Genomic DNA, 14,123 nt, shown 5'->3' on the forward strand with positions numbered 1-14,123 from the left:
TTTAAAATTGTTTTGGAAACATTGTCTGGTCACAAAGTTATCCATGCCCTTTTAATTCTAATGCTGAAAATACACATCTAAAACCCAATATGTTTGGAAACGAATTTAGAAACAATAGAACAAAATAAATCAGATCAAATTACTGATGTGATATGCCACATTGTTTCAGTTCGGGAGCATTTATACCAGGACATGGAGATTGTAGGGTAAGGGAGTTAGAGAAGGTGAGGCTCAGAAAAAGAATGAGACCGGCACTTTACAGGAACAGAGCAGCTTTAATGAGGCAAGAAGGGGCAGCAGTCAGGTTAGTGAGCTCCTGCACTTACCCAAGAAAAGAGTAAGTATATATAGGCATGTATGTGGAAAGCTACTGTCTTAAGGGGGCCTGTTCTTCTCCAAGGTTGTTCGAAGTAGTTGTCTCTTAAACGGCTGGGGCAAGGAATTTTGGAGATCGGCTGGACCAGCTGGGAGCTAGGTATAGTCAACCCTTTAATGTCCATTTTTTCTTCGAGTGAGAGAGTTCTTTGTTTTGCATAGAATGGTGGGGAGGACCTGGAGGGGAATTTTAACTCCAGGCTATTTTGAGCCCTGTAACTTTCCTTCAGAGATGAAACTAAGAAAACAAAATTATACTTAATCAGAGAATAGGGTAGGTCCAAAGAAGTCTTCAGGCAAAGGAAACGGGGAAAAGTGCTGGTGTTCTGGCCACAAAATTCTTCCCGGAGACAGTTCACCCCTAAGTGGGACTGGTGGTGTCCCACTTTTGCATTGCCAAGCATGCAACCCTCTTTCCATATTACTTCATATGAGAATTATTGAATTATGCAGGTGTCCAGAGGTGTAAAATCTTGGGGAGCATAAAATGCAATGGAGAAGCCAGAGGAGAATCTGTAAGCTGAATCCAGATGTTAGTCAGTCATAGGCAAGTTGGTAATGTCTGGCAGAGGAAAATCCACTTATTTCTCTCATCATGAAAAAGGATTTCTTAACCATTTGATCGCCCCTGACACACCATATTGGATTCTGGATCTAAGAATTCTCCCAGGTGTCCCTTTCTTTCTATGGAGAGAGAAACCAAGATGAGGAAATCAGTCAGGACTCCTTTTCACAGGAAAGGTCGACAATGGCGTTGGTCCCATCCACACATGAGAGGGGGCGCAGTCCACACGCAGCTTAGTTGTCTGTTTTGAACCAAGAGACACTAATAAGGTGAGGCCCAGGCGGTGGCTGGATAGATGCAGAGTCTTTTTTGCAAAAGTATTCCGATGACTTCTCCAGTTTCTCCTATTTGGGGGAAACAATGTGGAGAAAAAGCTGAAGGGAAATGAACACCTCAGAAATTAACTAAAACTTCTAAGCATGCTTGGAAGTGACAAGCTAGAACTGCCCTATGGTTCAAAGCTCAGTAAATCCAAAGCTAATATCTGAAAAATGTTGCCTAATGTATCAGTAAACAGAGGATGGGACAGCCACCCACAAAGGTGCGCCCTGAGGGGACTCAGGATGAGAAACAATGGGATACGGAGGTAAATAGCTAAGGTGCTTAGCAAAGCAATTATTTCAATGAGCCTAGGCTCTTGTGGGTTTCCCAGGGGGTGCTAGTGGGAAAGGAGAAGGCAATGGCACCCCCCTCCAGTACTCTTGCCTGGAAAATCCCATGGACAGAGGATCCTGGTAGGCTGCAGTCCATGGGGTCGCTAGGAGTCGGACACGACTGAGCGACTTCACTTTCACTTTTCACTTTGATGGATTGGAGAAAGAAATGGCAACCCACTCCAGTGTTCTTGCCTGGAGAATCCTAGGGACGGGGGAGCCTGGTGGGCTGCCGTCTATGGGATCACACAGAGTCGGACACGACTGAAGTGACTTAGCAGCAGCTAGCAGGAAAGAACCCATCTGCAAAGCAGGAGACTTAAGAGACTTGAGTTCCATCCCTGGGTCAGGAAGATCCTCTATTCCCGGGTTGGGAAGATCCTCTATTTCTGGGTAGGAAAGATTCAGGAGGGCATGGCAACCTACTCTAGCAGTCTTGCCTGGAGGGCTACAGCCCATAGGGTCACGTAGAGTGGGACACGACTGAAGCGCCTTATAGCACACACGCAGACTCGAGTTTTCCTGTACATAGAAAAGTGCTAAATTCCTTAACTTCAGATGTCTCTTAAGTTAATTTCCCTTAACGAACAGTAATCTTTTGCTGTTCTGACTACCTGATCTTTGCTGTAAAAACTCTTGTATGACCTGACTCCTCCCTTCTCTCTTTGGAGCAGTCTCTCAGAGCTCTTCTTGAAGTCCTCAGAAAGTCTGACAAATAAAACATAATTCTCAACTTTTAGGTTGTGCACTTTTTGTTTTTTTTTTTTTTACTCAACACCCCATAACACCATCTATGATGGGGTTTAAAAATTTAATCTCTTCACAAACATTAAGTGTATGGGGCTCAGAGGTAAAGAACCTGCCGTAATGCAGGAAACCTGGGTTTAGCCCCTGGGTCAGGAATTTCCACTGGAGAAGAGACTGGAAACCATTCAGGTATTCTTGCCTGGAGAATTCCATGGACAGAGGAGCCTGGTGGGCTTCAGTCCATGGGGTCACAAGTAGTCAGACGTGACTGAGCAACTAACACACACTGTGTGCCAGGTAGCATTTAAAGCACTTAACCTATAAGATATCATTTAATTCTCATGATGAGACAGATATTATTATCATTCCCATTTTACAGATGAAGAAACTGAGGTTCAGAGATATTAACTGGCTTATGCAATGTCACATAGCCTGGAGATGGTAGAATCTGGGATCTGAAGCCAGACACTTGCGCTGTATGTTAACCCAATAGTGATGGATCACTTAAATGCTTCAGAGGATTAATGGAGGTTGCAAGCTTGGTTAGGTTGATTATGTGCTACTTATTTATTTATTGTCAGCTCCACCACACAGCATCTTGGTTGTGGACCAGGTATCTAATCTATGCCCCCTGCAGTGGAAGCTCAGAGTCCCAACCACTGGACAACCAAGAAAGTCTCTGATTATGTGCTTTTTAGAATGTAACATGTTGTCCAAAGATAGGGATTATGAGACTCTCCTGGGTGTCCAGTGGTTAAGACTTTGCCTTTCAATGAAGAGGGTGTGGGTTAGATCTTTGGCTGGGGAGTTAAGCTTTGGGGGCCAAAAAACCAAAACATAAAACAAGCAATATTGTAACACATCCAGTAAAGACTTTAAAAATGTTGTTGTTGTTTAGTTGCTAAGCTGCATCTGACTCTTTGAGACTCCATGGATTGTAGCATGTCAGCCTCCTCTATCCACGGAATTTCCCAGGCAAGAATGTGGACTTTAAAAATAATCTATGTTAAAAAAAAATAAGGGATTATGATTATTATTCTGGACTCTTCTATATAGTTAGTTGAAATGTCTCCTCCTCAGTTTTTCCCTAACCATTCATTCCGTAATAGTCTTTCGCTTACTACCTATCACTATATTCTATTTTAATTTTCTGCATGCTCTATCTCATTGTATGATATTTGTCTTGCCCCTAAAGGTGTTTTGGTCAATCTCTACTCTCTATAAATTTCATTGTTTTGATCACTATTGTTTTCCTTCTGCCTAGGGCAATGCCTGGTCAGTGGAAATTGCTCACTGTATTTGAGAGTCTTAATTTTTTGTTTTGTTGCTGATGTTCAGCTGCTAAATCCTGTCTGACTCTTTGTGATCCCATGGATTGCAGCATGCCAGGCTCCCCTGTCTTCACTATCTCCCAGAGTTTGCTCAAACTCATATCCATTGAGTCGGTGATACCATCTAACCATCTCATCTTCTGCTGCCCCTTTCTCTTCCTGCCTTCAGTCTTTCCCGGCATTAGGGTCTTAGCATTAGGGAATCTTAATTCCCTCATCATAGACTGACTTCATGCCCTCAGCAGTGAAAGCATAGAGCCCTAATCACTGGACCACCAGAGGGTTCCCCCAGGGGTCATTTTTTAAAAATTAGATATATTCATCAAGTCTTAGGCTTCTCTAGTGGGTCAGACAGTAAAGAATCTGCCTGCAATGAGGGAGACCCAGGTTGATCCCTGGGTCTGGAAGATTCCCTGGAGAAGGAAATGGTAACCCACTCCAGTATTCTTGCCTGGAGAATTCCAGAGACAGAGGAGCTTGCTGGGCTGCAGTCTATGGGGTCACAAAGAGTTGGACACGACTGAGGACTCAAGTGCCAGAGTCTTAGGGAGGTTCATTGTGCTGTGTGCTAAGTCACTTCAGTTGTATCCGACTTTGTGTGACTCTATGAAGTGTAGCCCACCAGGCTCCTCCATCCGTGGGGTTCTCTAGGCAAGAATACTGGAGTGGGTTGCCATGTCCTCCTACAGGAGATCTTCCTGGACCCAGGGATTGAACCTGCATCTCTTATGTCTCTGTACTGGCAGGCAGGTTCTTTACCACTAGTGCCACCTGGGAAGGGAGGTTCATTATGGCCACATTATTTAAAATAAACTCTTCCCAGAGCTTCCCTGGTGGTTCAGTGGTAAAGAATCTACCTGCAGTGTGGGAGATGCAGGTTTAATTGCTGTATTGGGAAGATCCCCTGGAGGAGGACATGGCAACCCACTGCAGTATTCTTGCCTGAAAAATTCCATGGATGGAGGAGCCTGGTATGCTATATAGTCCATTGGGTCACAAAGAGTTGGACACAATTGAGCCACTGAAGAAGAACAAAACTCTTTCAGCCTGGTGCATTCCTGACTGCTTTCTAAATTTTTCTCCTTTTTATGTTATTTTTAAAATTTTAATATAATTTTAAAGGTTAATTTCCATTTGAAGTTATTACAAAATATTGGCTATATTCCTGTGTTGTAAAATAGAGCTCTGAGCCCATCTTGTACCCAACTGTTCATAGCTCCCATGTCCCCACCCCTATACAATGCCTCTCCTCAAGTCCAGCCCCGAGTTTGTCCTCTATATCTGTGAGTCCATTGCTCTATATTTTTTCTACAGCATATATCATTTTGTAGCACACTGTATAATCTACTTTGGGTGATTTGCTGTCTGTCTACTCCCTATTAGAATATCAACTCTGTGAAGGTGAGGATCTTCCCCCAATATCTAAAACAGTGGCTGGCACAAACTAGGAACTCCGTTAATTTTTGCTAAAAGAATGTTGTTGAATAAATGTAGTATTTCTGTTAAATATCATTGGGTATTTGTTAATGGACTGAAGAGGAAGAAAGAAAGGAAAGAAGGAAGAAAGAGAGGAAGAGGGAAGAAGGGAAGAAAGAGAGAGCAGAAGGAAAAGGGAAAGAAGAGATTTTCTGGGTTTGGTCTCAAAACCCAGAATCTTCCACAGCTTAATGCAGGAATCTAATGCAATTTCTCTTTTTTTTTTTTTTTTTCAGATCAAGCAACCAGGAAGTTCCTAGTAGCAGGAGATACTGTGTTAGGACAAGTACATGGCAATGCAGAAGAATCCATCTTACCATTTTGACTTGAGTAGTAGAGCGAAATACCTCAGAGCTTTCAGTTTCAATCCCTTTCCGCACCCCACTAAACCATTTCTTGAATTCCATCTGCACCTAAGGAATATAGAGGCTTGTGTTACATCCAAAGCTTGGTTTGGGAGAAAAGACCCTAAAATAGGAAATTAAAGATAATAGATGCCAATACATATTCTCTGCCACCCTTATCCTGATTCTTGGTGTAATATTGCCATGTTCATGCTGATTCATTTAATTTAGATTGGATTTGCTTGGTTGTTAAAGAGGCATTTACTAAATGAAAGGCACCATAAGGATTCTATATAGGATTATAATAATGATGATGTTGATGGTGGTGAGGGTAAGGGTGAAAATGATGATGATGTTGGTATGATGGTGACCATAATGAAGGTGGTGATGGTGGTGGTAATGATATGATAGTAATAATGATGAAAAGGATTATGGTCATGATGGTGATGATGACAAAGAAGGTAATGATGGTGTGATGATTACGATGATGAAGGCCATTATTTATTGAACGTTAACTGGAGATCAGTTCTGGGTGTTCATTGGAAGGACTGATGCTGAAGCTGAAACTCCAGTACTTTGGCCACCTCATAAGAAGAGTTGACTCATTGGAAAAGACCCTGATGCTGGGAGGGATTGGGGGCAGGAGGAGAAGGGGATGACAGAAGATGAGATGGCTGGATGGCATCACCTACTCAATGGACATGAGCTTGAGTAGATTCCAGGAGTTGGTGATGGACAGGGAGGCCTGGCGTGCTGCGATTCATGGGGTCGCAAAGAGTCGGACATGATTGAGTGACTGAAATGAACTGAACTGAGCAATGTTTAATGTACTTTATAGACAATGTATCAGTTAATATCTTAACCAATGCAATGTAACATTCAGAAGAAACAACAGAAGAAAGATACTTCTCTTACCCCCAATGAAATGTGAAGAAATTGAGACTCTAGGAAGTAGACTTGCCTAAGATCACATAGCCAGCATGCAAAACCATGTCATACTTACTCAGAGCCCTGACACGAGACCACCCACTGTGATTCCATGAACTGCCTTCCTTTAACCACATTATCACATTTTAAAAAAGACATCTAAATTCTTAATACTCAACATTAACTCACATTACGTTCTATTTTATTTCTGTGTGTGAGGAGTACCAAGCATTAAGACTCTAAAAGATGAAAGAGTTAGTGTTAAGATGGTCTTTTCACCTCCAGCATCTTAACTGCTGGTAGTTCTACTCAACAGCAGAGGGAAAAAAGCCAGGAAAGTTGTTTTCAATCTTTACCCTATAAAGAGTGAAATTATAATGACCCTCACTGAGAACATGTGTGCCACAAATTGCTAAGACATTTGTTTTATGTTATCTCATTTAATTCTCAATCCAGCGAGGCAGGTATTGCCATATTTGCAGATGAGAAAAACCAAGGTTCAGAGAGAGTAAGCAGCCTTCCCAGAGTCACACAGCAACCCAGTTAGTGGGAATACCAGGATTAGAGCTGGTCTTTCTGGGTTTGTGGTAATATAAAATTATCCCAATAAACCAGCACTTTTCCATACAGTGCACCTGACTAGGAGGATTATTCATCCTCTCTGACAAATTCAGGTATGGCCATGGGGTCTGCTTTGGCCAGTGGAAGGGAGCTGAACTGTGCTTTGCCATAATCTCCTTTCCCTTTGTCATGAACACACCAATGTTCTACTAATAAGTAAGAGCTGCCCCTTCAGCCTCCATCAGAGTGAAGACAATACATATCATACCAGAGCTATGTAGCAGGAGCAAGAAATAAGCCTTTGTCATTGTAAGCCACTGAAATCAGAGGGGGATTAGCTAACTGTTATTACAGCAGAAACGCCCTTATCCAGACTGATATGTGTTCTGCTATGAATTAAATTGTGTCCCCCCAAAATTCATATATGAAAGCCCTAAATTTCCCAATGTGATTGTATCTGGAGGTATGACCTTGATGGAAGTGATTAAGGTTAAATGCGGTCATAAGCTCCCAGGTGGTGCTAGTGGTATAGAACCTGCCTGCCAATGCAGGAGACACAAGAGACACAGGTTCAGTCCCTGGGTCAGGAAGATCCCCTGGAGGAGGGCATGGCAACCCACTCCAGTATTTTTGCCTGGAGAATCCCATGGGCAGAGGAGCCTGGTGGGCCCAGTCCATGAGGTTGTGGAGAGTTGGACACGACTGAACCAACTTAGCAGGCACGAGGTCATAAGCACTGAGTCCCTGTTCAGTAAGATTAACAACATCCTCATAAGAAGAGACCTGAAAGCTCTCATACTCACTCCCATGCGAAGACACTTTCAAAAAGTGATCATCTACCAAGAAGAGAGTCCTCTTCAGAACCCAAACATACTGGCACTTTGATATTAGGCATCTGGTCTCCCGAATTGTGAGAAGATAAATTTCTATTGACCAGATCACTCTGTCTATGGTATTTTTTATGGCAGTCACCAGCAGACAAATGCATGCAACTTTCTTATACTTCTAAGATTATTCCAAAATAAAAAGTTTACTTAAAAAGAAGTTATTAATAGCTAGACTAACAATCTTTTTTTCCCCATATGGAAGATCCAGATTGGAATGATGAATGGATGAGACTCAGAGCACATGGTTTACCCAAGAAGCATCTAAGCCCTCTTCCTAGAGTCAAGGCAACTTCAAAAATATAAATATACAAGGTCAGAGAGAAGATCCCCTGGAAAAGGAAATGGCTACCCATTCCAGGGCTTCCCTGGTGGCTCAGATGGTAAAGAATCCGCCTGCAATGTGGGAGATCTGAGTTTGATCCCTGGGCAGGAAGATCCCCTGGAGAAGAGAATGGCTACCCGCTCCAGTATTCTTGCCTGGAGAATCCCATGGACTACAGTCCATGGGGTTGCAAAGAGTCAGACATGACTAAGTGACTTTCACAAGGTCAGAGAAGGGCGAGGATATGAAAACAATTCAATAAGACTTTCAGATTAAGCTGGTGAGACACAAAATGATTTGCCTTACCTGGTGATTAAGAAGACAGTGTACCACAAAAAGCAAAGTCCCCTGTAGGACATTGATGATGGTGAACATGTAGGCAATGATCGATCCAATGGTCTTCCCAACTTCTTCAACCAAGAAAAAACCAAGACCCCAAGAACATCCCAGGATAAACAGCTGAGAGATGGCTTTAAATGTCATGACTCTGAAAAAGTAAAAAGAGTAATAGCTCTCATTTTAAGCAGGTTCTTTACCACTAGTGCCACCTGGGAAGTCCTCTCATGCATTACCTTAGTTAAACCTCATGAACAGCTCATGTGGCAAAGTGTCTTCCTTAAAGTCATGGAACTTGAAGAAGGCAGAACCCAATTTGTTTTTTCTTTTGAACTTAAAAGGAGTTTTTAAAATTTATTTTTAATTGGAGGATAATTGCTTTACAATATTGTATTGGTTTCTGCCATACATCAATGTGAATCCGCCGTAGGTATGGCCCCTCCGTCTTCAACCTCCCTCAGACCTCCCACCTCATCCCACCCCTCTAGGTTGTCACAGGGTACCAGATCTGAGCTCATTTCATCATATAGCAAATTCCCACTGGCTCTCTCTTTTGCATATGGTAATGTATCTGTTTCAATGCTACGTTCTCTATTCATGCTACTCCTTCCCCTGCTGAGTCCACAACTCTGTTCTCTGTGTCTGCGTCTCCATAAACCTAGACCCTTTTATACAGAGTGAAGTAAGTCAGAAAGACAAAAACAAATATATTAATGCATACATGCAATCTAAGAAGATGGTACTGATGAGCCTTTTTGCACAGCAGCAATGGAAAACCTATGTTTATGACCTCTGAGAATAATGCTTTTTCTCACTCTTGAAAATTATTCTTCTGCAAAGTCTTTTACCTGGACGTCTTATACACTATTTTTGTAATAGTGTATTTTATACACTATTTTTACCTGGAAGTTTTATATACTATTTTGTATATTTGTATTTTGTATGAAGTTTTATACACTATTTTGTATTTTCTGGGTGGTCCCAGAAAATGTGGTCCTATAGGAAAAAAATCTATGGGTACCACTAATTCTGGTATGCATTCTTACCTGGTATTCTGAATGGTGGAAACTTCTTTATTAAGGGAGGAAAGTTTGCTTCTCAAAATCCACAGAACTTGGAAGTAGAACACCAAGTTTATCTGTGGAAACAGAATGGAAAATTGACTTGGAACTGTCTTTTGAAGCTATGTCATGCAACCCAACTTGAGGTAGACCTGAGAATCTTTTCCCAAAAGATACAGGCTTTATGCACATAGGCTCAGTCTTTTATACAACACAGACTATAGAACCCATAGCATCTGATGGTTGATTAGCTTGACTATACAATTTATCATTCAAGCCAGAACACTTTAAAAGTGAAAGAATGCTATTCATATCTATACCAGGATGACGGATGTAATCAAGAATTTCTTGGCAAACAGAAAAATGTTCTATGCAGAGTGAATATTTTCTAAAGGTTTGTCAAATGAACAAATACTGGAATTTTAAAAGAATTCCCAGCAGAGGGTTATGTTATATCAGAGGAACCAGGGAACTGGGGGAAGCTGAGGAAAGACATGTGAAGACAATATTTCCAGCAAGAAGGGTTGATCACATTAGGCTGTATTTCCTTATCACATCTCATTTCCACTTTAACAGATAAGAAATACACTCTGTGTTTGGCCAGTAAATATCATTTGTTGGTCACCTACCAAGATAATGAATGCTACTGGCCCTATGAAGCTCCAGATGAACGCTTTATCAAGTTTGAGCCAGCAGCTGTTGAGAGAAAGATAAGCATTAGCTGATTTCTTAGGAGAAAGCAAAGGACTTGAATTCAGGCCACTGTAGCAATATCTGAGCAGTGTCCATACCTGTTTAGTTTAGATCTGAATCTTAGGTGGAATTAAACATGGGTCCTCATCTCTTGCAAACTGCATGCTTTGAACCTCAGTTTCCCAAGTGCAAAGTGGTGCCAACCAAAGTGTCGAAAAGATTAAGTAATTACTGTGACTATATACCAAGTCTTGAAGTCAGATAGTATTATCAGTCCTCTGACTTTGCTTTTCTCCTTCAATATTGTGTTAGTTATTCTGGGTCATTTGCCACTCCTTATAAACATCAGAACTGGATTTTCAATATCCACAAAATAATTTTCTGGGATTTTGGTTGGGAATACATTGAATCTATAGATCAAGTAGGAAAAAACTGACTTCTTGACAATATTTAGTCTTCCTGTCCATGAATATGGACTATCACTTCATTCATTTGAATTTACTTTGATTTCTTTTATCAAAGTTTTCACCATATAGATCTCATAGTAAAGATTAAATGAGATAATGTGCATACATTTTTAATACATTTCCTGACAGAATAAAGATCAATGAATGTAGCTAATAATGTATTCTAATACCATGTGAAAGTGAAAAGTGAAAGTCTTGTCTGAATCTTTGCAACCCCATGGACTATAGAGTCCATGGAATTCTTCAGGCCAGAATACTGGAGTGGGTAGCCGTTCCCTTGTCCAGGGAATCTTCCTGACTCAGGAATCGAACCAGGGTCTCCTGCATTGCAGGTGGATTCTTTACCAGCTGAGCTACCAGGGAATCTCAATAAATATATTCTAATAATGTGCTGTGCTTAGTTGCTCAGTCACGACTGACTCTTTGCAACCCCATGGACTGTAGCCCACCAGGCTCCTCTGTCCATGAAATTCTCCAAGCAAGAATACTGGAGTGGGTTGCCATGCCCTCCTCCAGGGGATCTTTCCAACCCAGGGATTGAACCCAGGTCTCCCACATTGCCGGTGGATTCTAATAATGATTATTGCTAAAATAAGAGAGTAAAAGTAATAATTTTCAGCTAAAAAAACTATCAACACTAATAATCAAGCATATTTCATGTACCAAGCACTCTAATGCTCAATACTTTGTATTCTTTCATAGCTTATATTTGCAAAGATAGTATAATTTATCAATATAATTTATTCTGAAAGAGGACATGGCAATATGAAACTGGTAAAAGTTAGCAATTACCAATACTCAGTAGGCAGAAAATCTCCCATACTTGATTCTATTCCAAGGGTTACAATCTATGGCCCACAGGCCAAATCTGGTCCACACTTTGTTTTTGTAAATAAAGTTTTATTTAAACACAATCACAGGAGGGGGAATTGGGATGGGGAACACATGTAAATCCATGGCTGATTCATGTCAATGTATGGCAAAAACCACTACAATATTGTAAAGTAATTAGCCTCCAAGTAATAAAAATAAATGAAAAAAAAATTTTTTTAATAAAAAAAAAAGAATCCAGGAAGACCCTGAAGGGATATGGTCCAAAGTCTTGAGCCTAAATGATCCTGTGTCTTGCCTTTGAAGCAGATTTCTAGCTGTCTGATGCCTATTGTGAGGATAAATGGATCCTGATTTGGATTACTGTCTTATCTGCCTCAAGTGAAACTTCCCAGGAAGGTGATATTCTAGTATCTAAAAGATACAAAGATAAGCCTTCCCCAAGCCTGCAGAATGAATGAATTATTCCATGCATTTAAAAGTTTATTTAATAAATATATTCATATGTGGTAAAATTTTATATGAGCTTACTTTCACTATAACGAGGAAGAAAGGTTGTAGGGAAATAGCTCATTCTTGTTCATCTCAAGTATTTTGATGGCTATAATTACTTACTGAAAAGAATTTAAGAGTTGTGCACGACCAAATTGGCAAAGGTAGTGTGCAGTGTTAGGTTTGTGCTAAGTGATGGGGATATATAGTATATGACTTAAGAGTTGCCTGCAAAGAACTAATAGTCCAGCAATAAAAATAAATATATTAATAAAAAAAATGCAATCACATCCGTTAGTTTACAAACTGTCTATAACACTACAGGAGAAATGTTGAGTAATTTCCAAAAAGACCATATGGCTTGCAAAACAATAATAGTTACCATCTGTTGTTTTTCTTTTCTTTTTTTTTTTTTATAGAAAGTTTGCCAGCCCCTCTCTACCTCAGTGTTTCAGATTTTGTACTGGTAATGGACACCACTTCCACTATGAATGCTCTCATCATGCTTACTGAGTATATGTTCCATAATTCTTGTGTCCTACTGTTGCCGATACAGCCACAATCAGAGCTGGGACCCCGTAGCCTACAGGGTACATGAACCTCTTCTTGAATCTGCCTGTGCTGGTGTAGTTGGCCACCTTGAGGTTCCTGACAGTGAGGAAGAGGTGCAGCCCTTCCAGGAACATCCAGGTGAAGGCGGCCAGGTAGAGGTAATGCAGTACACCTGCGATGACCTTGCACAGCACCTGGAGGGGAGAGTAGAGTTAGGAACATGGAGTTTATGTGGGCTGTACCTGAGTATATCCTTGCCTGCATGCATGCCAAGTTGCTTCAGTCGTGTACAACTTTTTGCGACCCCATGGACTGTAGCCCACCAGGCTCCTCTGTCCATGGGATTCTCCAGGCAAGAATACTGGAGTGGGTTGCCATGCCCTCTTCCAGGGGCTCTTCCCCACCCAGGGATCAAACCTGCACCTCTTATGTCCCTTGCATTGGCAGGCAGGTTCTTTACCACTAGCACCACCTGGGAAGTCAAATTATATCCTTAGCACTTATTATTTCCTGCATGCTAGCTTGGAATTTCAGTTTTTACACCTGTGCCATTTTGCTTAGGGGTAACAAATCTTCTAGGAACTTTCACCAACCATTGAAATCTGCCTATCTCGTGCATGGGGCAAGTCAGAAGTGCCAAGAAATGAATGCCATGGGTGAAAAGTGAAAGTGTTAGTCATTCAGTCGGATCTGGCTCTTTGTGACCTCATCAACTGTAGCCTGCAAGGCTCCTCAGTCCATGGCATTCTCCAGGCAAGAATACTGGGTTGGTAGCCATGCTCTCCTCCAGAAGATCTTTCCAACCCAAGGATTGAACCTGGGTCTGCTGTATTGCAGGCAGATTCTTTACAATCTGAGCCACTGTGGAAGCAGCATTCAAATCCATAATAGACAAGAGTTAGCAAACCAATACTCCATTGACCTTGCCCTTTGGGGGAATGTGATGGTTAATTTTATGTTTCAGCTTGACTGGGCTAGGGCATGTCCAGATGACTGATAACACATGATTTCTGGGCATGTCTGTGAGGATACGTCTGGAAGATACTAGCATCAGAATCAATAGACTGAGTAACAAAGATGGCCCTCACCAATGAGGATTGGCATCATCCAATTTGTCAAGGGCCTGAATAGAACAGAAAGTTGGAGAAAGGAAGAATTTGCTCTCTCTGCTTGAACTGGGACATCCATCTTCTCTAGCTCTCAGACATCAAAGGTCGTGGTTCCAATAAATTTTATTTATGAAATGTATGGCAAAAACCAGCAAAGTCACATCCACCAATATGCCAAGCATCCATCCACCCTCAGTTTATCACTAGAACTCTACTTACCAAGCAGAGACTACATTTCCCAGCACCCCTTGCAGTTAGTTTGACCATGTGACCGGATTCTAGCCAATGGGATTTGAGAGGTCCATATAAACCCCTCCCCTAGGACTCCACCATGCTCTTTCTCTATCCACTTGGTCAAAATGGAAAGAATCGCAGGATGACCTTGGAAGCTGTG

General features: G+C 41.5%; 1 protein-coding gene across 1 annotated transcript in view; it reads right to left on the reverse strand.

Annotated features, from left to right (window-relative positions):
* Positions 1-255: 255 nt before the first annotated feature.
* The window catches only part of LOC110149931 (adhesion G protein-coupled receptor E4-like), a 36,625-nt gene continuing 22,757 nt past the window's right edge, over positions 256-14,123 (reverse strand). The window contains exons 11-16 of the mRNA XM_070464833.1: positions 12,579-12,814; positions 10,215-10,281; positions 9,571-9,662; positions 8,495-8,675; positions 5,465-5,560; positions 256-1,284 (exon numbers count right to left, since the gene is read on the reverse strand). Coding sequence (XP_070320934.1) covers positions 1,174-1,284; positions 5,465-5,560; positions 8,495-8,675; positions 9,571-9,662; positions 10,215-10,281; positions 12,579-12,814 — 783 coding nt within the window. The 3' untranslated portion in view covers positions 256-1,173. The remainder of the gene's footprint in view (positions 1,285-5,464; positions 5,561-8,494; positions 8,676-9,570; positions 9,663-10,214; positions 10,282-12,578; positions 12,815-14,123) is intronic.

The sequence above is a fragment of the Odocoileus virginianus genome, chromosome 3 (genome assembly GCF_023699985.2).
Source record: "Odocoileus virginianus isolate 20LAN1187 ecotype Illinois chromosome 3, Ovbor_1.2, whole genome shotgun sequence".
Classification (NCBI taxonomy): domain Eukaryota; kingdom Metazoa; phylum Chordata; class Mammalia; order Artiodactyla; family Cervidae; genus Odocoileus; species Odocoileus virginianus.